This window comes from Thalassophryne amazonica, chromosome 15 (assembly GCF_902500255.1).
Source record: "Thalassophryne amazonica chromosome 15, fThaAma1.1, whole genome shotgun sequence".
Taxonomy (NCBI): domain Eukaryota; kingdom Metazoa; phylum Chordata; class Actinopteri; order Batrachoidiformes; family Batrachoididae; genus Thalassophryne; species Thalassophryne amazonica.
The window spans coordinates 90,091,090-90,105,760 of record NC_047117.1 but is presented as its reverse complement, the minus strand read 5'-3'; the positions used below and the strand labels follow the sequence as shown (position 1 = coordinate 90,105,760).

Here is a 14,671-nt window from a genome sequence, read left to right as displayed (position 1 = left end):
TATTTAAGGCTGCAAAAGGAAGAAAACACAATTACTTTAAAATAAGCTGCTTAACACCAAAGTTAAATATGTAATCTTTAACATTACTGTATGTTGCATTAATGCATTATCAGATGCTAATGTCTATAGTAACTTACTTTTATACTGTAATGACACTTGTGGGGGGGGGGGGGGCATGGTGGTTTAGAGATTAACACTTTTGCCTCACAGCAAGAAGGTGGTGGGATCGCGTCCCACCTTTTCTGTGTGGAGTTTGCATGTTCTCCCCATGTCTGCGTGCGTGGGCTTGTAGTGAGCAGGGGTTAATTTCATTTGAGGAATTAGATACAAAAACTGTTATTATTACATCAGTAATAATATAATTCATATTATTAATGTCCATTGATCCATTTTCTATACCTGCTTACTCTAATTAAGGGTCTCGGGGGGGCTGGGGGCCTATCCCAGCAGTCATAGGGCATGGGGCAGGGTACACCCTGGACAAACACATGCACACCGACAAACAATTTTAAAGTTTCCAATTCACCGAACATACATGTCTTTGGATGTGGGAGGAAACCAGAGTACCCGAAGTGAACCCATTCAAACATGTGGGGAAAATGCAAACGCCACACAGAAAGGCCACAGGTGGGAATCGATCCCATGACCTTCTTGCTGTGAGGCAACAGTGCTAACCATTAAGACAATGTGCTGCCCTAATATTAATGTTAATATTAATATTAGCAAAAAATGAGAATCCATCCTATGGGCAAGATTTGTGTGTGTGCGTGTATTGAGGGGAGGGGGTAGTGTGGGAGGTTATTACTAATATTTAGTTTCTCATCCCTCAGCATGTGAGAGTAATTTTGTTGGCTACAGATGTTGATGTTTGTTGTTATTTTTATTAAAGACACCTGTTGATATGAGCTTTCTGAAAAAGTGGATATCATCTGTTCACAAACCTTTGTTATAATTGGCCCATCAGTTTTTGAGATATTCTGCCATCAGCCAGACACGCAAAACTGATTACATAATAACCATGTGTGTGTGCTGGTTTAGTTTTTTTGGTGTCCAAACATTCCAACCATTAGTCCAATCATGAATGATGGAGCTGCTTACTGAGAGTATCTGAGACCAAACCAACATTGGTTTCGGAGGAGGCCAGAGCAGCCAAACCTGACAAAGCACTTGGGTCAGACCACCCAAGATCAAAGCAATCAAGAGACCACCCAAAACCGACACCAAGATCGAACCCAAGCAAGGTTGAGTGCAAGCAACATCTAACTGGTAAGACTTTCTGCATTAATTTCACATTGTAAAGATCATCAATATTCACAAATGCAACTGATCTGGACAAACTGCAGCCTCCAGCTTCAAATCAAGAGACCTATCATCTACAAACCTGGACTGTCAGAGACAAAGTAATCACAAATTTTGACTAAGTCTCACACCTAGGCAAAGCTCTCGATACTCTGATACACAGAGAACCTTTGGCATGGCGTTTTGGTGCACCGATGGCAATTTACACGTTAAAATAACATTACACTCACACCGAGTAGTTTTTTTTTTTTTTGTAGTAGTAGTAGTAGTACGGGAAACCTGGATCAAACTGAGACCACTTGAGATCAAAGATGGTTTTTGGAGGTCTCAGAACAGATCAGACCATTCAGTCCTCAGCCTGAAGCACAGAGACCATCAAACCCAGCTTTGGATTTAGATGGCCTTGGTCTGGTCCAGGTTTAGGGCTGTCTGTGCACAGACATCACATAACTGAAGATCAGAGACCAGCAAAACCAGCTTTGGACTCATGTGGTCTTGGTCTGGTCCAGGTTTAGGACTGTCTGTGCACAGACATCACATAACTGAAGATCAGAGACCAGCAAAACCAGCTTTGGACTCATGTGATCTTGATCTGGTCCAGGTTTAGGACTGTCTGTGCACAGACATCACATAACTGAAGATCAGAGACCAGCAAAACCAGCTTTGGACTCATGTGGTCTTGGTCTGGTCCAGGTTTAGGACTGTCTGTGCACAGACATCACATAACTGAAGATCAGAGACCAGCAAAACCAGCTTTGGACTCATGTGGTCTTGGTCTGGTCCAGGTTTAGGACTGTCTGTGCACAGACATCACATAACTGAAGATCAGAGACCAGCAAAACCAGCTTTGGACTCATGTGATCTTGATCTGGTCCAGGTTTAGGACTGTCTGTGCACAGACATCACATAACTGAAGATCAGAGACTATCAAAACCAGCTTTGGATTCAGATGGCCTTGGTCTGGTCCAGGTTTAGGGTTGTCTGTGCACAGACATCACATAACTGAAGATCAGAGACCATCAAACCCAGCTTTGGATTCAGATGGCCTTGGTCTGGTCCAGGTTTAGGGTTGTCTGTGCACAGACATCACATAACTGAAGATCAGAGACCATCAAAACCAGCTTTGGACTCAGCTGGTCTCTGTCTGGTCCAGGTTTAGGACTGTCTGTGCACAGACATCACATAACTGAAGATCAGAGACCATCAAAACCAGCTTTGGACTCAGCTGGTCTCTGTCTGGTCCAGGTTTAGGACTGTCTGTGCACAGACATCACATAACTGAAGATCAGAGACCAGCAAAACCAGCTTTGGACTCATGTGGTCTTGGTCTGGTCCAGGTTTAGGACTGTCTGTGCACAGACATCACATAACTGAAGATCAGAGACCATCAAAACCAGCTTTGGACTCAGCTGGTCTCGGTCTGGTCCAGGTTTAGGGCTGTCTGTGCACAGACATCACATAACTGAAGATCAGACACCAGCAAAACCAGCTTTGGACTCATGTGGTCTTGGTCTGGTCCAGGTTTAGGGTTGTCTGTGCACAGACATCACATAACTGAAGATCAGAGACCATCAAAACCAGCTTTGGACTCAGCTGGTCTCTGTCTGGTCCAGGTTTAGGACTGTCTGTGCACAGACATCACATAACTGAAGATCAGAGACCATCAAAACCAGCTTTGGACTCAGCTGGTCTCTGTCTGGTCCAGGTTTAGGACTGTCTGTGCACAGACATCACATAACTGAAGATCAGAGACCAGCAAAACCAGCTTTGGACTCATGTGGTCTTGGTCTGGTCCAGGTTTAGGACTGTCTGTGCACAGACATCACATAACTGAAGATCAGAGACCATCAAAACCAGCTTTGGACTCAGCTGGTCTCTGTCTGGTCCAGGTTTAGGACTGTCTGTGCACAGACATCACATAACTGAAGATCAGAGACCATCAAAACCAGCTTTGGACTCAGCTGGTCTCTGTCTGGTCCAGGTTTAGGACTGTCTGTGCACAGACATCACATAACTGAAGATCAGAGACCATCAAAACCAGCTTTGGACTCAGCTGGTCTCGGTCTGGTCCAGGTTTAGGGCTGTCTGTGCACAGACATCACATAACTGAAGATCAGAGACTATCAAAACCAGCTTTGGACTCATGTGGTCTTGGTCTGGTCCAGGTTTAGGGCTGTCTGTGCACAGACATCACATAATTGCTGATGGTGCTCTGTTGGTTGTTGGACTGTGACTTCTTTAAAAATCTGACATGCAGACTCACTGTCTTTGTCCTTGAGCGTCTAAACTGCATTAAATCTACATTCTGTCAAAAAAAGAGCTAAATGAGCCTCTTTTCTCTTTGTTTATCACTCTAGTCTTTCTGATCCTGCTGCTTTTTTCTTCTTAAAAGCACACTCGGATGGCCTGCAACTTTTCCAAATGGACGTCAGATTTTTTACAGCAAAATTTAGTCTGGAGATGAAAAGGCTGCAATGCTTTTGGATTAGTAAATAAATAATTTAAAGCCCCTTTTAGTCTGACTCTCTTTCTCCTGCTTCTGATTTACCAGGCAAATGTAATCGAGTGCCGAGCGCCAGCGGGAGCACATTGTCCCGGCGGATTAGTTATTTTGACTCGAGTAGAATAGTCGAAGATTTTTTTTAAAACGAGTCGAATCGTGTTACGTGATCGCCTGCTGTTTGGTGAGAATGATGACGCGTAGTTGAACTATTTGTTGACCTGACGCGCTCCGGGTTCGACTTGTTGGGTCTGGTGAAATTCGACTTGAGCGTTGACGGTCTGTCACATTTCACGCTGACACCAGTGAACACAGGGAGCAGATTCACACAATATTATCGACAGATCCCCGTCAAGGTAACACGCCGGAGGTAAGCTTGCCCCACGAAACACGCGAAAAAAGATACTTAAAGCCGCCGAAAGAAAGCGACTTTCAGCTGAGACTCCGAGGCGGAGTCCGGGGTTATATTTAGCCGAGCTTCTTTCTTTGTAATCTTTGGTTGATCACTTTTTTTTTAAAAATCTCTCTCCGCGCTTTGCTCTGTTGCCCCTCCGGCTTTTCGAGACACACCGGGCTCGCCGGAACTCGCTTTTCTGTTAAGTTTTTTTCATTTTGTGGTTATTAACAGTGGGTTTTAGAGGGGATCGAGGCGTGGGTGGCTGCGGGCTTTCTCTCGGTGTATGTCGGCGCCGACGACGACGCCGGCGGCGGCAGCGGAGGAGGAGGGGAAGCTCGCCAAGCTAGCCAGCGATACTACGCAGACTGGTTAAACAAGTTTAAATGGCTGTTAAAGTGGCTAAAGTTGATTCAAACTCCGCTCGGGGATTAACAGACGAGCGATAAAGCCGTCAGATGTGTGGAAATTGTTGTAGTGCTGCGAAAACAAATGTAAGAAGACACTTCGGTTAGCAGCTCGGCGTTAGCCTCGTATGAAGCTAGCCAATCATGGCTGCTCGGGTGTTAACCAAGTGAACGTCTGTAGATTAGTTGTTTTATTCAGTTTAAAGTCGCAGATTTGTCCTTAAAGTCTACTTTAACGGGCGTTGTTTCAGCTTGTAGTCGAACCAGTTTGGGGAAGAACGCTGTTTGTTGACTGCACTTGGACAAAGTTGAGGGAAGTCGCTTAAAGTTGTAACACTTGTCAAGATAAGCAGCCAGAATGGAGCATAACGGTTATTTTAACCTTTGGATCCCAAGATGTAGACATGACAGGCGTTTTACCAACAGTGTAGCTGAAAAGAAGTCTTTTTGTGTGCTGTTCTTGGTGGCACTGCGTTCATTTCGTTGTAATATTTTAATAAACTGTTTTTTGAAGCAGTCTTGTGGGATCCATCGTAATGGTTGATGTGATTGATGGGAATATTTTCTCATCCACATACTTTACTTTTCAGCCCTTGTTATTGACTTGGTTTTATTTCCAAATCACAAATTACTATTAGTATGCCACCCATTGCTATTTAAACTACCCAGTGTCATTCGTTTCTAACCCTAAGTTTTGAGCTTGAAATTTGTCAGTTACCACCTGTACAGCGTTGACATCATAGTTTCTGTCTTTATTGCAAAATAATCACAACAGTCTGATTGGATGCAGTATGAGAAAAAGGGAATACAGTACCATATCAATAGCCGCTCTGTAACTTTTATTTTAAAAAGGAATTGCAGCACAAAGTTCCATAAATTCCATTGGCAGCGGTGGGTAGGCCTGTCACAATAATTACTGTCAATTTATTATACAGTGACCCTCGGTGTGGCCCGTTGTAGTTGTGTGGCCAACATTCCAGAATAAACAGTGTGGTTTTCTCTGCCAGTCTAAGATTTGGGTGCAGTGTTAGTTTTAGAGCATCTAAGCAGAACAAACAGGGGAAAACCCCCCAAAATAGAGATGTGTTTAGTTTTGGTTTCATTTCTTTCCCTGTGCTTCTGCTGTTTGTTGTCGTCTTTTCTGTCTGTCAGTTATGTTGTGGGCGGGGCTTAGGCCACTCAGCCACACAGCGTGACAGTGAAGCAGGTGAAGCTAATGTTACGCAACACTAATAGGTATTTTTCTTCAGGACTGTACAATGCCAACATAATAAAATAAGACAAAAACAGCTCGTATCATATGTCAAGTAGAAATAAAAATTTAAAACCCCATTTATAATTCAGACCAGCAATAAAATGAATGACATAGCTGATGGTTTCATTAACCACGTTCAGAGAGCAAATGTGCCACCGGCTATGAAATTATTATTTTATATAGCATGGCGTCAAGCGGAACAAAGCGACGCATCCAGCCGGATGCATTGGCACGACGAATTCCGCGGCAGTGCGGGGATCAAATTTGTGCAAGTGTCAAGTGCATAAACACCAAAGAAAATAAGTAAGCTTTAAGATTTGCCTTAAAAGATTCACCTGAACTGAACTGGACTGTTTTAGATTTTATATACGGTATTCTATCTTTTTTCTTTGTTTGTTTTCTATATTCCAATTTCAGTGTCTCAGTAGGCTTAAGAAGTAAAGGTTTGCTTTGAATGGGTGCAGTTACATTATAAGGTACATAAACATGTCTTAAAATGGCAGCAATATCATTTATCAGAATTATTTCTGGGCCACACTATTTATTTATTGGAGCACTGTTTTTTTGCTTTTGGCCGAACCAAGTTGCTCTGGGGTTTGGTACAAGTTTGATGCTGAATGCCTTTTCTGAGGCAACTCCAGGTTGACGTGGAGAAACATGCTCACAGCTCCTGGTTTTCCAGGTGCACACCTGATCTAACAAGATCAGGTGTGCTCAGAGTGATATGGCTGCAGCCTTTCTTGGACAACATATTGTCTAGTAAAAATAGTTTGTGACAAACGTAGTGGTGGGATGGTGCCGTTGTAAGATAAATTATGAATAATGTATTCAGTATGAATCTGTTTGATCACAGAGGAAAAAAACTGGTCAAACCATTAATTGGGAAGACTATTTAAAGTATCAGAAGTTGACTTAATTGTTGAACTATAATGAACTGAAACATCAGATTGGCTGGTGTCATCCTTGAATTGTTTATGTGAACAGTTTAATCTCTTAATGCCCATTTTAAACACATCAGAGCTCAGCTGAACTGTTTGCTACTCTCTAAAATGTCACTTTTAACCATCTTCTGTAGGAGGAAACCAGAGAAAACTCAGAAGAAGGGCAAAAAAAAGAGAAACATAGGAAATCCCCCAAAAGGAAATGCCAATTGCAGCCACTGGACAGCCAACAACTCAGGAGCCCAGAGTTTGCCCCAGGCTGCCCTCCACCCCAGAGCCTGTCCCTAAAGGGGCTGATTTATTCGAAGAGAAAGGGGCGGCGGAGTTGTAGGAGCGGACAGAGTACAGAGGAGCGGAGGGGGCCTTTCGTTACAGCCAGAGTGGCTCTAGGGGCTTTATACAGCCTGGATCCACCAACGGCTGTCTACCGCAGTCACCAGCTTCATCCTCAGCTCTCGTCCTCCACCAAACGAGCATGGAGCCCCCGAGGACTCGATCACGTTCTCGCTCTGGATACTACCAGCAGTACGGCGGTGGGAATGGCAATGGGATTAGCAGCAGTGGACTAATGGGAACTAACCATCATCAGCAACAGCACAGTGCCGGCTGCACTCCGCTTGGAGCGCACAGCAACCACTCAGAGAACCAGCAGCGAGGCCTAGGAAGCAACACCTCTCCTGGCGTTCAGAGGCTTTCATCAATTCCCGGGGTGCATCGCCTCCCTGCGGCAGGTAAATGCCCCCACCTGTCACTGTCAGTGAGTGACTCTGTTGGTGTTCCCTCAAACAGAATCGCACGCCTTAATTATCTTCAATAATTTTGCAGTTTTAAGAACCAAACTCTGGCGTTTTTATGCATGTTGAAGTTGACAGATGGTGTTTCCTATGTTTGCCAGAGTGTGGATGTGGTGCACCTGATACACTAGGTCAGTTAACAGCAGTTGGTAATTTGGATTGAAGTCACTCAGACTGTGGCTTTTTAAAAAAAAATATATTTATATATTTTTAACTGTCTTTAACAAATGTTGACGTAGCTAGGTAACAAGCCTGACAATGTCTCACAGGTTAATTTCTGTCTAAAGTCAGCATGCTGTTTTTCTTTCTTTCTTTTTTTTTTTCAGACATTTGCAGATACGCAATGTGGAGCTAAACAACTGCTGGGGTTAGATTGTCAATTTGTAGTTCATAAGTTATCGCTGGGCCAGGTTTTTTTTTTTTTTTTTTTTTGCTGGCGGGGGCTGCTTATTACAGCATTTTGGAGTTGAAAGGGAATAATGAACTCATACCAAACTGCTTTTGTATCATCATCATCTCCTCCTCCATTTAGCTCTATTGACTTAGTGTTTCTGATTGGACAAACAAAAAAGCAGTGCACACTAATATTGAAGAAGTGCTGACTACAAAAACAAATCTAAATGTCGAGACCAAAGCAGTCACGCAAAAATTTGACGCTTCATTGGGGAAAAAAAAGCTTTAATGGTTAGTCACCAGTGTTTCAACATCAGTCTTAGTCTTGCTCCACTCCCTGAGGAAGACTTGGATGTCGAAACATTGTTGACTAACCGTACATGTATGACAACCCATTCATGTTTGTCAGCAAGACAGCTGAAGAACATCTTGATCTGCTTTTGCTCAGACTTGCCAAGTGCATGCTAATATATAGAGAAAAAAACAAAAACGTGTAAATGTTAAATGAGTTCAGAAATGGGCAGCACAGTGGATGAGTGGTTAGCATTGTTGCTGTGAGAGGCTCCCAGGTTCTCTTCTGACCTGGTCCTTTCTGTGTGGTTTTTGTATGGGTTCCATCTGGGTACTCCGACTTCTTCTGTTCATCCTCCTCTGTATCTGTAGGTAGACCTGTGTTCATTCCTTGGTCATTTTACCTTTCTGCATCTACATTGTTCCGGACTACCTAGCTGTAAATCGGTAGTTGGATACCTGACTTGACTGCGGAAGTAACCTACTTTAAACAGTTAAATCAAACATTAAGAAATGGGAACAAGTATGATGTGGCTGTCCAAAATAAATTAATCATCTATTTTTGACAAGAAAATGAGTGAATTTAGTGTAGACTAATATAATATTTAGTCTGCTGATGAACTATTTTATAGTGTTGATTGCAGTAAGAGCATATTGATATTTAAGATGCGCAAGATAACTATTTAACTTGTGTAACTTACATTTATGTATACCACTGATGGCCTCAGATGGTGACCTTCCCTTCTCAGGGAGAGACTATAAAGGTTCACCTACTCACTCACTCATCTTCAATCGCTTACTCCAATTAAGGGTCAGTTTGAATATCGAAGAGTTAAGCGTTACTCATACGGGCTTCTCCACGACATATTCTCCAGAACCTGAAGGACAAAAAGACCAGAAATATTGTTTATAAGAAGCTTCAACATTGACATCCTAGCTTTTGTTGATTAGTTCTTTATTTTTTGAACCCATGAGAATGCATATGAATTTACCAGTTTACAATAATACTAGTAGGCGTTTTCAGTGTTTCTTTCACAAAAAGGTCCTATATAGAAAGTTACTTTGTGTAACTTCATTAAAGTGAGGCCGACAGTCTGCATTCATTATATGCTTTCAGGTCTAATATACAGTGAGAGATGGCTACAACAAGAAAAACGTCTGTGTCCAAGTGTTTATTGACTTAACTGTAGTTCATACATTCAGGGTAGTTGTGAGCTGTTTCCATGAGAGGGTCTGTTTAGTCGTACATGAGGTGGGTTCCTCTCAGTTTGATGCCAATGTGCTGCACTACAAAGCAAAACTTTACAAGCTGAGAGGCCATTGAGTGGATGCGGACTGGTGCTGGGTGCAGAATACAAGTGAGGGCACTCACACAGCGAATGCAGCGCAGTCAGCCAGACAACAAAAACACAGCTAGAGTTTCACATTCAGCAGCACGATGGGAAAGCTAACACTAACGGGTTTCTCAGGTTAGGGAAATGTCGCCTCTGAAATATTCTGCTGTGGTGCTTTGAAACATTTTCAAAAAAAAAAAAACACAAGTTGAACAGAAAAATACCACAGTGCAAACTATTTAAATGATCACTTAATAATGAAATTATAAGAAGGACAGCTTCTTTTTCCATGAATGTTCTTTATTATGGATGTGTAAGTTAAACTTTAGATTTAGAAGTTATATAAATGTCAAAATATTAAACTGTCAAAACATAAGGGTTAAAGGAAAGGAAAGTTATTCTTGGCGGTTTCAGAAGGATTACGATGCCGTCTTTCCAAGTCTACACACAGGCAGCATAAACCCTGCAGAGATTAGCCCACACCGCCCTGCCCTGACTGCTCATACTAATTCTTCTCATTGGAATTAATTATCATGCAATCAAAAGTCCAACACTGGGGATCAACCGCAACAGGCAAACCAGTCTTTTTTTTTTTTTTTTTCTTCACTGAGTAGCGTGTGTTGGACAGAAGATGAGAAATAAGCCCCTTTCCTGCATGGATTTGTTCTTATTTACTAAAACCAGTCTTTCTGGCAACAGTAGAGTTTTGACATTTCCACATGAGCTTTCTTTATGATTCATCTCTATTTGTTTTATCCCCACATTAAATCACATGAGGTCTGTAAAGCAACATGAGACGTGGAATGAGACTTTTCAGGTAATAACTGTAGCCAAATCTTCGACGTGTAAATGTGAAACAGATACAAAGCTAATTCAAACTAATTATGCCAACTGAGACTACATCACTCCAAGAAGATACACGGCTTTCAGCAGCTTACTCAAAAAAGTAATATATTCCACATTCAGGGTTCTCCCCAGAAATTTTCAGTATAGCAGTGCTGTTGGCAGATATCACCCTAGGCGGCGCGTTTTTGGCATGTTTCCAAAACATTGGACAATCGGGTACTTAAGCTCACAATAGCACCCAAATCATCAACTCACAACATTTATTGAAACTAAAACGGTTACATGTACATTTCTGTCATAGATTTGATTAAAGAATGCTCAGGCAGTAATACCACACAGAGAAGATATTACTTAAATACAGTAATAAAATACAGTGCACATTAAATTGACTGTCAGCTATCAATAGTATTGGGACAGGTTCATCCAGGAGTCTGTAAGACCTCATTTAGGACATTCTTTTGGTGATTAGGGATGTCCTCATGTTTTGTAATATATAATCCAGAAAAAGGCAAGAGCTTCTCTCACAATATAGAAGAACAGGCCTGAAAGTTTCTGTAGGACGTATTTTAGGCATATGGTCAAGTGGAAGGAGTAAGTGTTGGCTCTTACTTGAAAGACAGTGGACTCGACAGGATTTAGTACTGCTATAACGGACTGATGCAGAAGGTGGCAGCAATGCAACAATAAGGATGTTGGTTGTCGTTAAATGCCGTGGAAGAAGAGAGGGTGCGCTTGATTTATTTCACAGGGACGTGCTTTGAGGTTGGAGCGCATTTTACACATTTACAAAATACTACAAGAAGCCACCGAAAAAATAAATAAAAGCACTTAATTTACTCATTTGTCGTCAGTCTGGGTAAATCGTTGTGCTCGGACCCATTGATTATGCAGCTAATTTTGTTTATTCAGTGGAGCGTGTGCAAGGCAAAAACAAACATGGTGGACTCGCTGAAGTTTGATGACCTGGAGATGTAAAGAAATTCGACTTTGCTGCTGGGAAAAAATGGTAAAATAAACTGAGTTTTGCGAATATTTGTAGTGGCCTGAGTGGGCCATCATTTTAGAAATTGTAGTGGACTGATGACCCATATCGCTGCCGGGCCAGTGGCCAAATGACGATGTCCAGACCTGTCAAATTACCATTCTTACTGTCTCCTTTTTTTGGACTTTGTCAGTGTTTAAGAGATGTTTAATTAACTACCATTGAAGCCGACAGCATTTTAGTGCGGCTCAGTATGCACAAATACACACACACACGAGCATGTGCATTTATCTCTGGCAGTTTTCTTGACTTACCTGAAGGTTAGCATCAGAATGAGCAAAGCTCTTTTAATCCGCACGTTTTCAAATACATTTCAAATTATTTTTATAGCACCAAATCATAACACTGTCTCAAGGTGCTTCATGCAGGTAAGATCTAACCTTACCAATCCCACGGAGCTAGCACACGGGCGACATTGGTAAGGAAAAACTCCCCCTAGTTTTGCATACAACTTTCTATGATTTTTATTCCACAGAATTGGATTGTACACTGACAAAGTTCTCCCTTGCGCTGCTGTCATTGAGAGCACAAAAAAAGTGATTCATTAGCTATTCGAGTTCTCAGGCTGTTCATGACGCGTTCAAGGGAAATTTGTAAATTTTTGCTTGCAGTCTTACTGTGTTACAGACAAATGTAATGTGATTTCAGTTACTTATTTTGTAAAGCATTACACCCAACACAGGCTTTCAGTCCAAGAGGGAGGAGAGTTTTATTTTGTAGAGAAACTACTGTGCCTTTGGTGTTGGAAGGTTTTTAAAAGTCATATTTCAGACGCTTCATAAAATTTAAGACTCTGTATATACAATGAGACAACTAATATTCTACCAATACAGAGTTTAGCATCTTTTCTTTTTTTTTATTTGTTAATAAGACTAGGCTAGTTTTTTTTCCAAATCCTGGTCTTCAGGACCCAAAGTACAGCACATTTTCCATTTGTCCCTGAACTAATCAGAGCAGATCAGCTCAGTTAGGTGTGTTCAGCTAATAAACACCGGCTGAGTATTGGAACACACTGAGCTGATCTGATTAGTTCAGGGACAAATGGAAAATGCATTACTTTGGGTCCCAGTGACCAGGATTAGGAATCACTGCAGTAGACCTTGAGCAAGATATGATTGCTGTTTTAAAGAAGCAGCTGTGTGACTGAAAAGCAGCATTACACATTGTGTAATATGTGTGCATCAGACTTTGAGCAAGTGTGTACAGAAACGGGTAAAACCTGTCTGGCCAAGTGAAGGTAAAAAATGGACAGATGGATGGATTAATGTTGCAGGTCCAGCTTTTTGTAGTCCTGCAACATTACAGAGAAATGGAGATCTTTGTGTGTTGCTAGAATGGGTAATGCTGCTAGGATAGGTATGAAAGTACAGAAGCACAGATCCATGACCAAAACAAATAATCTTTCACTTTCTTGAAGTTCAGCAGCATCAGCAAATAAGTTGAACAAGGCGTCATTACAGTTTTACTCTGCTGTCACTTATAAGCCCTTTCCTTCTTTTGTGATTCTTTCTGGGCTTTGACATGTAGAATAGCACAAATCAATGGCTGGAATGAGCGTATTGTATTTCCATCCAAATGGATTTCGATCTAGAGTGGGAGGCACTGGCGAGACACTCCCTCATTATCCGGTCTAATCAGACCTGAAATGCACAGTGCACAGAACGATAGTAATTCAGAAAAGAACGCAGGTGTGTGTGTGTGGTTTGACATTTATGTAGATTACATAAGACTGGAAAAATGAGGAAGAGTTACAATTGCAGAAATATCAAAAGGTTGTCTTTCTTTTAGCAGCAGTAGAGCAAATAGAGCATTTGCTTTATTTTGGACAGATTGCTTGTTGAGTGTCTCTCAGAATAGTAAAGCAGCTGGTTCACCAAACCTCTCCAGGCCGTTTTCTATTCCGAGAACGAGGTTGTTTAGAATAGTGAGTGTAAAGGGGGGGACTTCATCTGTTGTTTTCATGCTAGTCACCTGCATTGCACTTGAAAGCTCATGATATCCTGCTCCCCTTGATCACTTTCTTTCTGTCCTTGCAGTCTTTTTGATCCATTCCTCCTGTTTTACTTTCTGCCTGTTCTTTAACCCACTTTTTGGGATGTTTCTTTGGTTATTGTATTTCACAGAATTTTCAGGAGATGGGCTGTGAGTCGGAAAAGATGACTGGAAGCTCCAGTTTGCAGTGCTGAAGGAAAATTAATATTGCATACATACATATATACAGTTGTGCTCATAAGTTTACACACCCTGGTGGAATTTTAGAATTTTTTTTGGCCATTTTTTCAGAGAATATGAATAACAAACTTTTTTTCGCTCATGGTTAGTGGTTGGGTGAAGCCATTTACTGTCAAACAGTGCGTACACTTTTTAAATCAGTGTGGAACCTCTTTCTCTTAAAAGGCTTTATTTTACTCTCGTGTTGGAAAGCTGTAGCTTTTGGTGCTACGTTGATTAGCTCTTACATGTCTTATGCACATGCTCTAGCCTTCTTCTGTATTTTTTTTTCTAGGGATGCTACAGCACCACACACAGGCTTGACATATGTACTACAATGTTAAATGGAGCTTTGAGGCACAGAATTTTCCTCGAACATTTTTTGTAATTTAATTATTCAAGTTACTCAACTAATCGTTTCAGCCCTGATGGACTTGCCTCATCTTCTAAATGTCTAAAGCTTCTGTGAAATTGATACAAGTTGGTAATCCTCATATGATCTTTCACCCAACTCTGCTGAAGCGTCTCATTTTTTTGTTCCTCTTTACTTCACTCAGTCCTTTCTGTACCTGTCTGTCACATTTATTTTTGGAGAGATGACATGTTGAGCTGTGCTAACAGACTGAAAGCTGTTTACACTTTGTGTATTGTCTATGCTGCACTTTCTGTTATTGTATGTCACTGCCAACAGTGACGATGTGGAACTGGAAATGCAGATGGACACGCAACCATCTGTGCTCTTAGGTCAAGATCACGCTGTCGGTGTGCAGCATTCCTGTATTCTACCCAAGCTTTCACAGTGGACCAGATATCCTTATATCCCATAACCATCATATGCCTTGATAATGGAGCTTGCTGCTAGTACAACCAGCCAATCATTTAACGATTTTAAATTTTTGTTATCCACATGTGACACAACTGCAGAAACAACATGAAGTGAGGAAATTAACAGAGGACGGGTCAG

The 14,671-nt window shown here is 41.6% G+C and overlaps 1 protein-coding gene across 1 annotated transcript in view; it reads left to right on the top strand.

The window, feature by feature from the left end:
* The first annotated feature begins 4,052 nt into the window (after nt 1-4,052).
* Nucleotides 4,053-14,671, top strand: part of LOC117525913 (E3 ubiquitin-protein ligase RNF38-like) — a 43,616-nt gene continuing 32,997 nt past the window's right edge. Inside the window, exons 1-2 of the mRNA XM_034187864.1 lie at nt 4,053-4,169; nt 6,931-7,527. Of these exons, the coding sequence (XP_034043755.1) occupies nt 7,272-7,527 (256 nt within the window). The 5' untranslated portion in view covers nt 4,053-4,169; nt 6,931-7,271. The remainder of the gene's footprint in view (nt 4,170-6,930; nt 7,528-14,671) is intronic.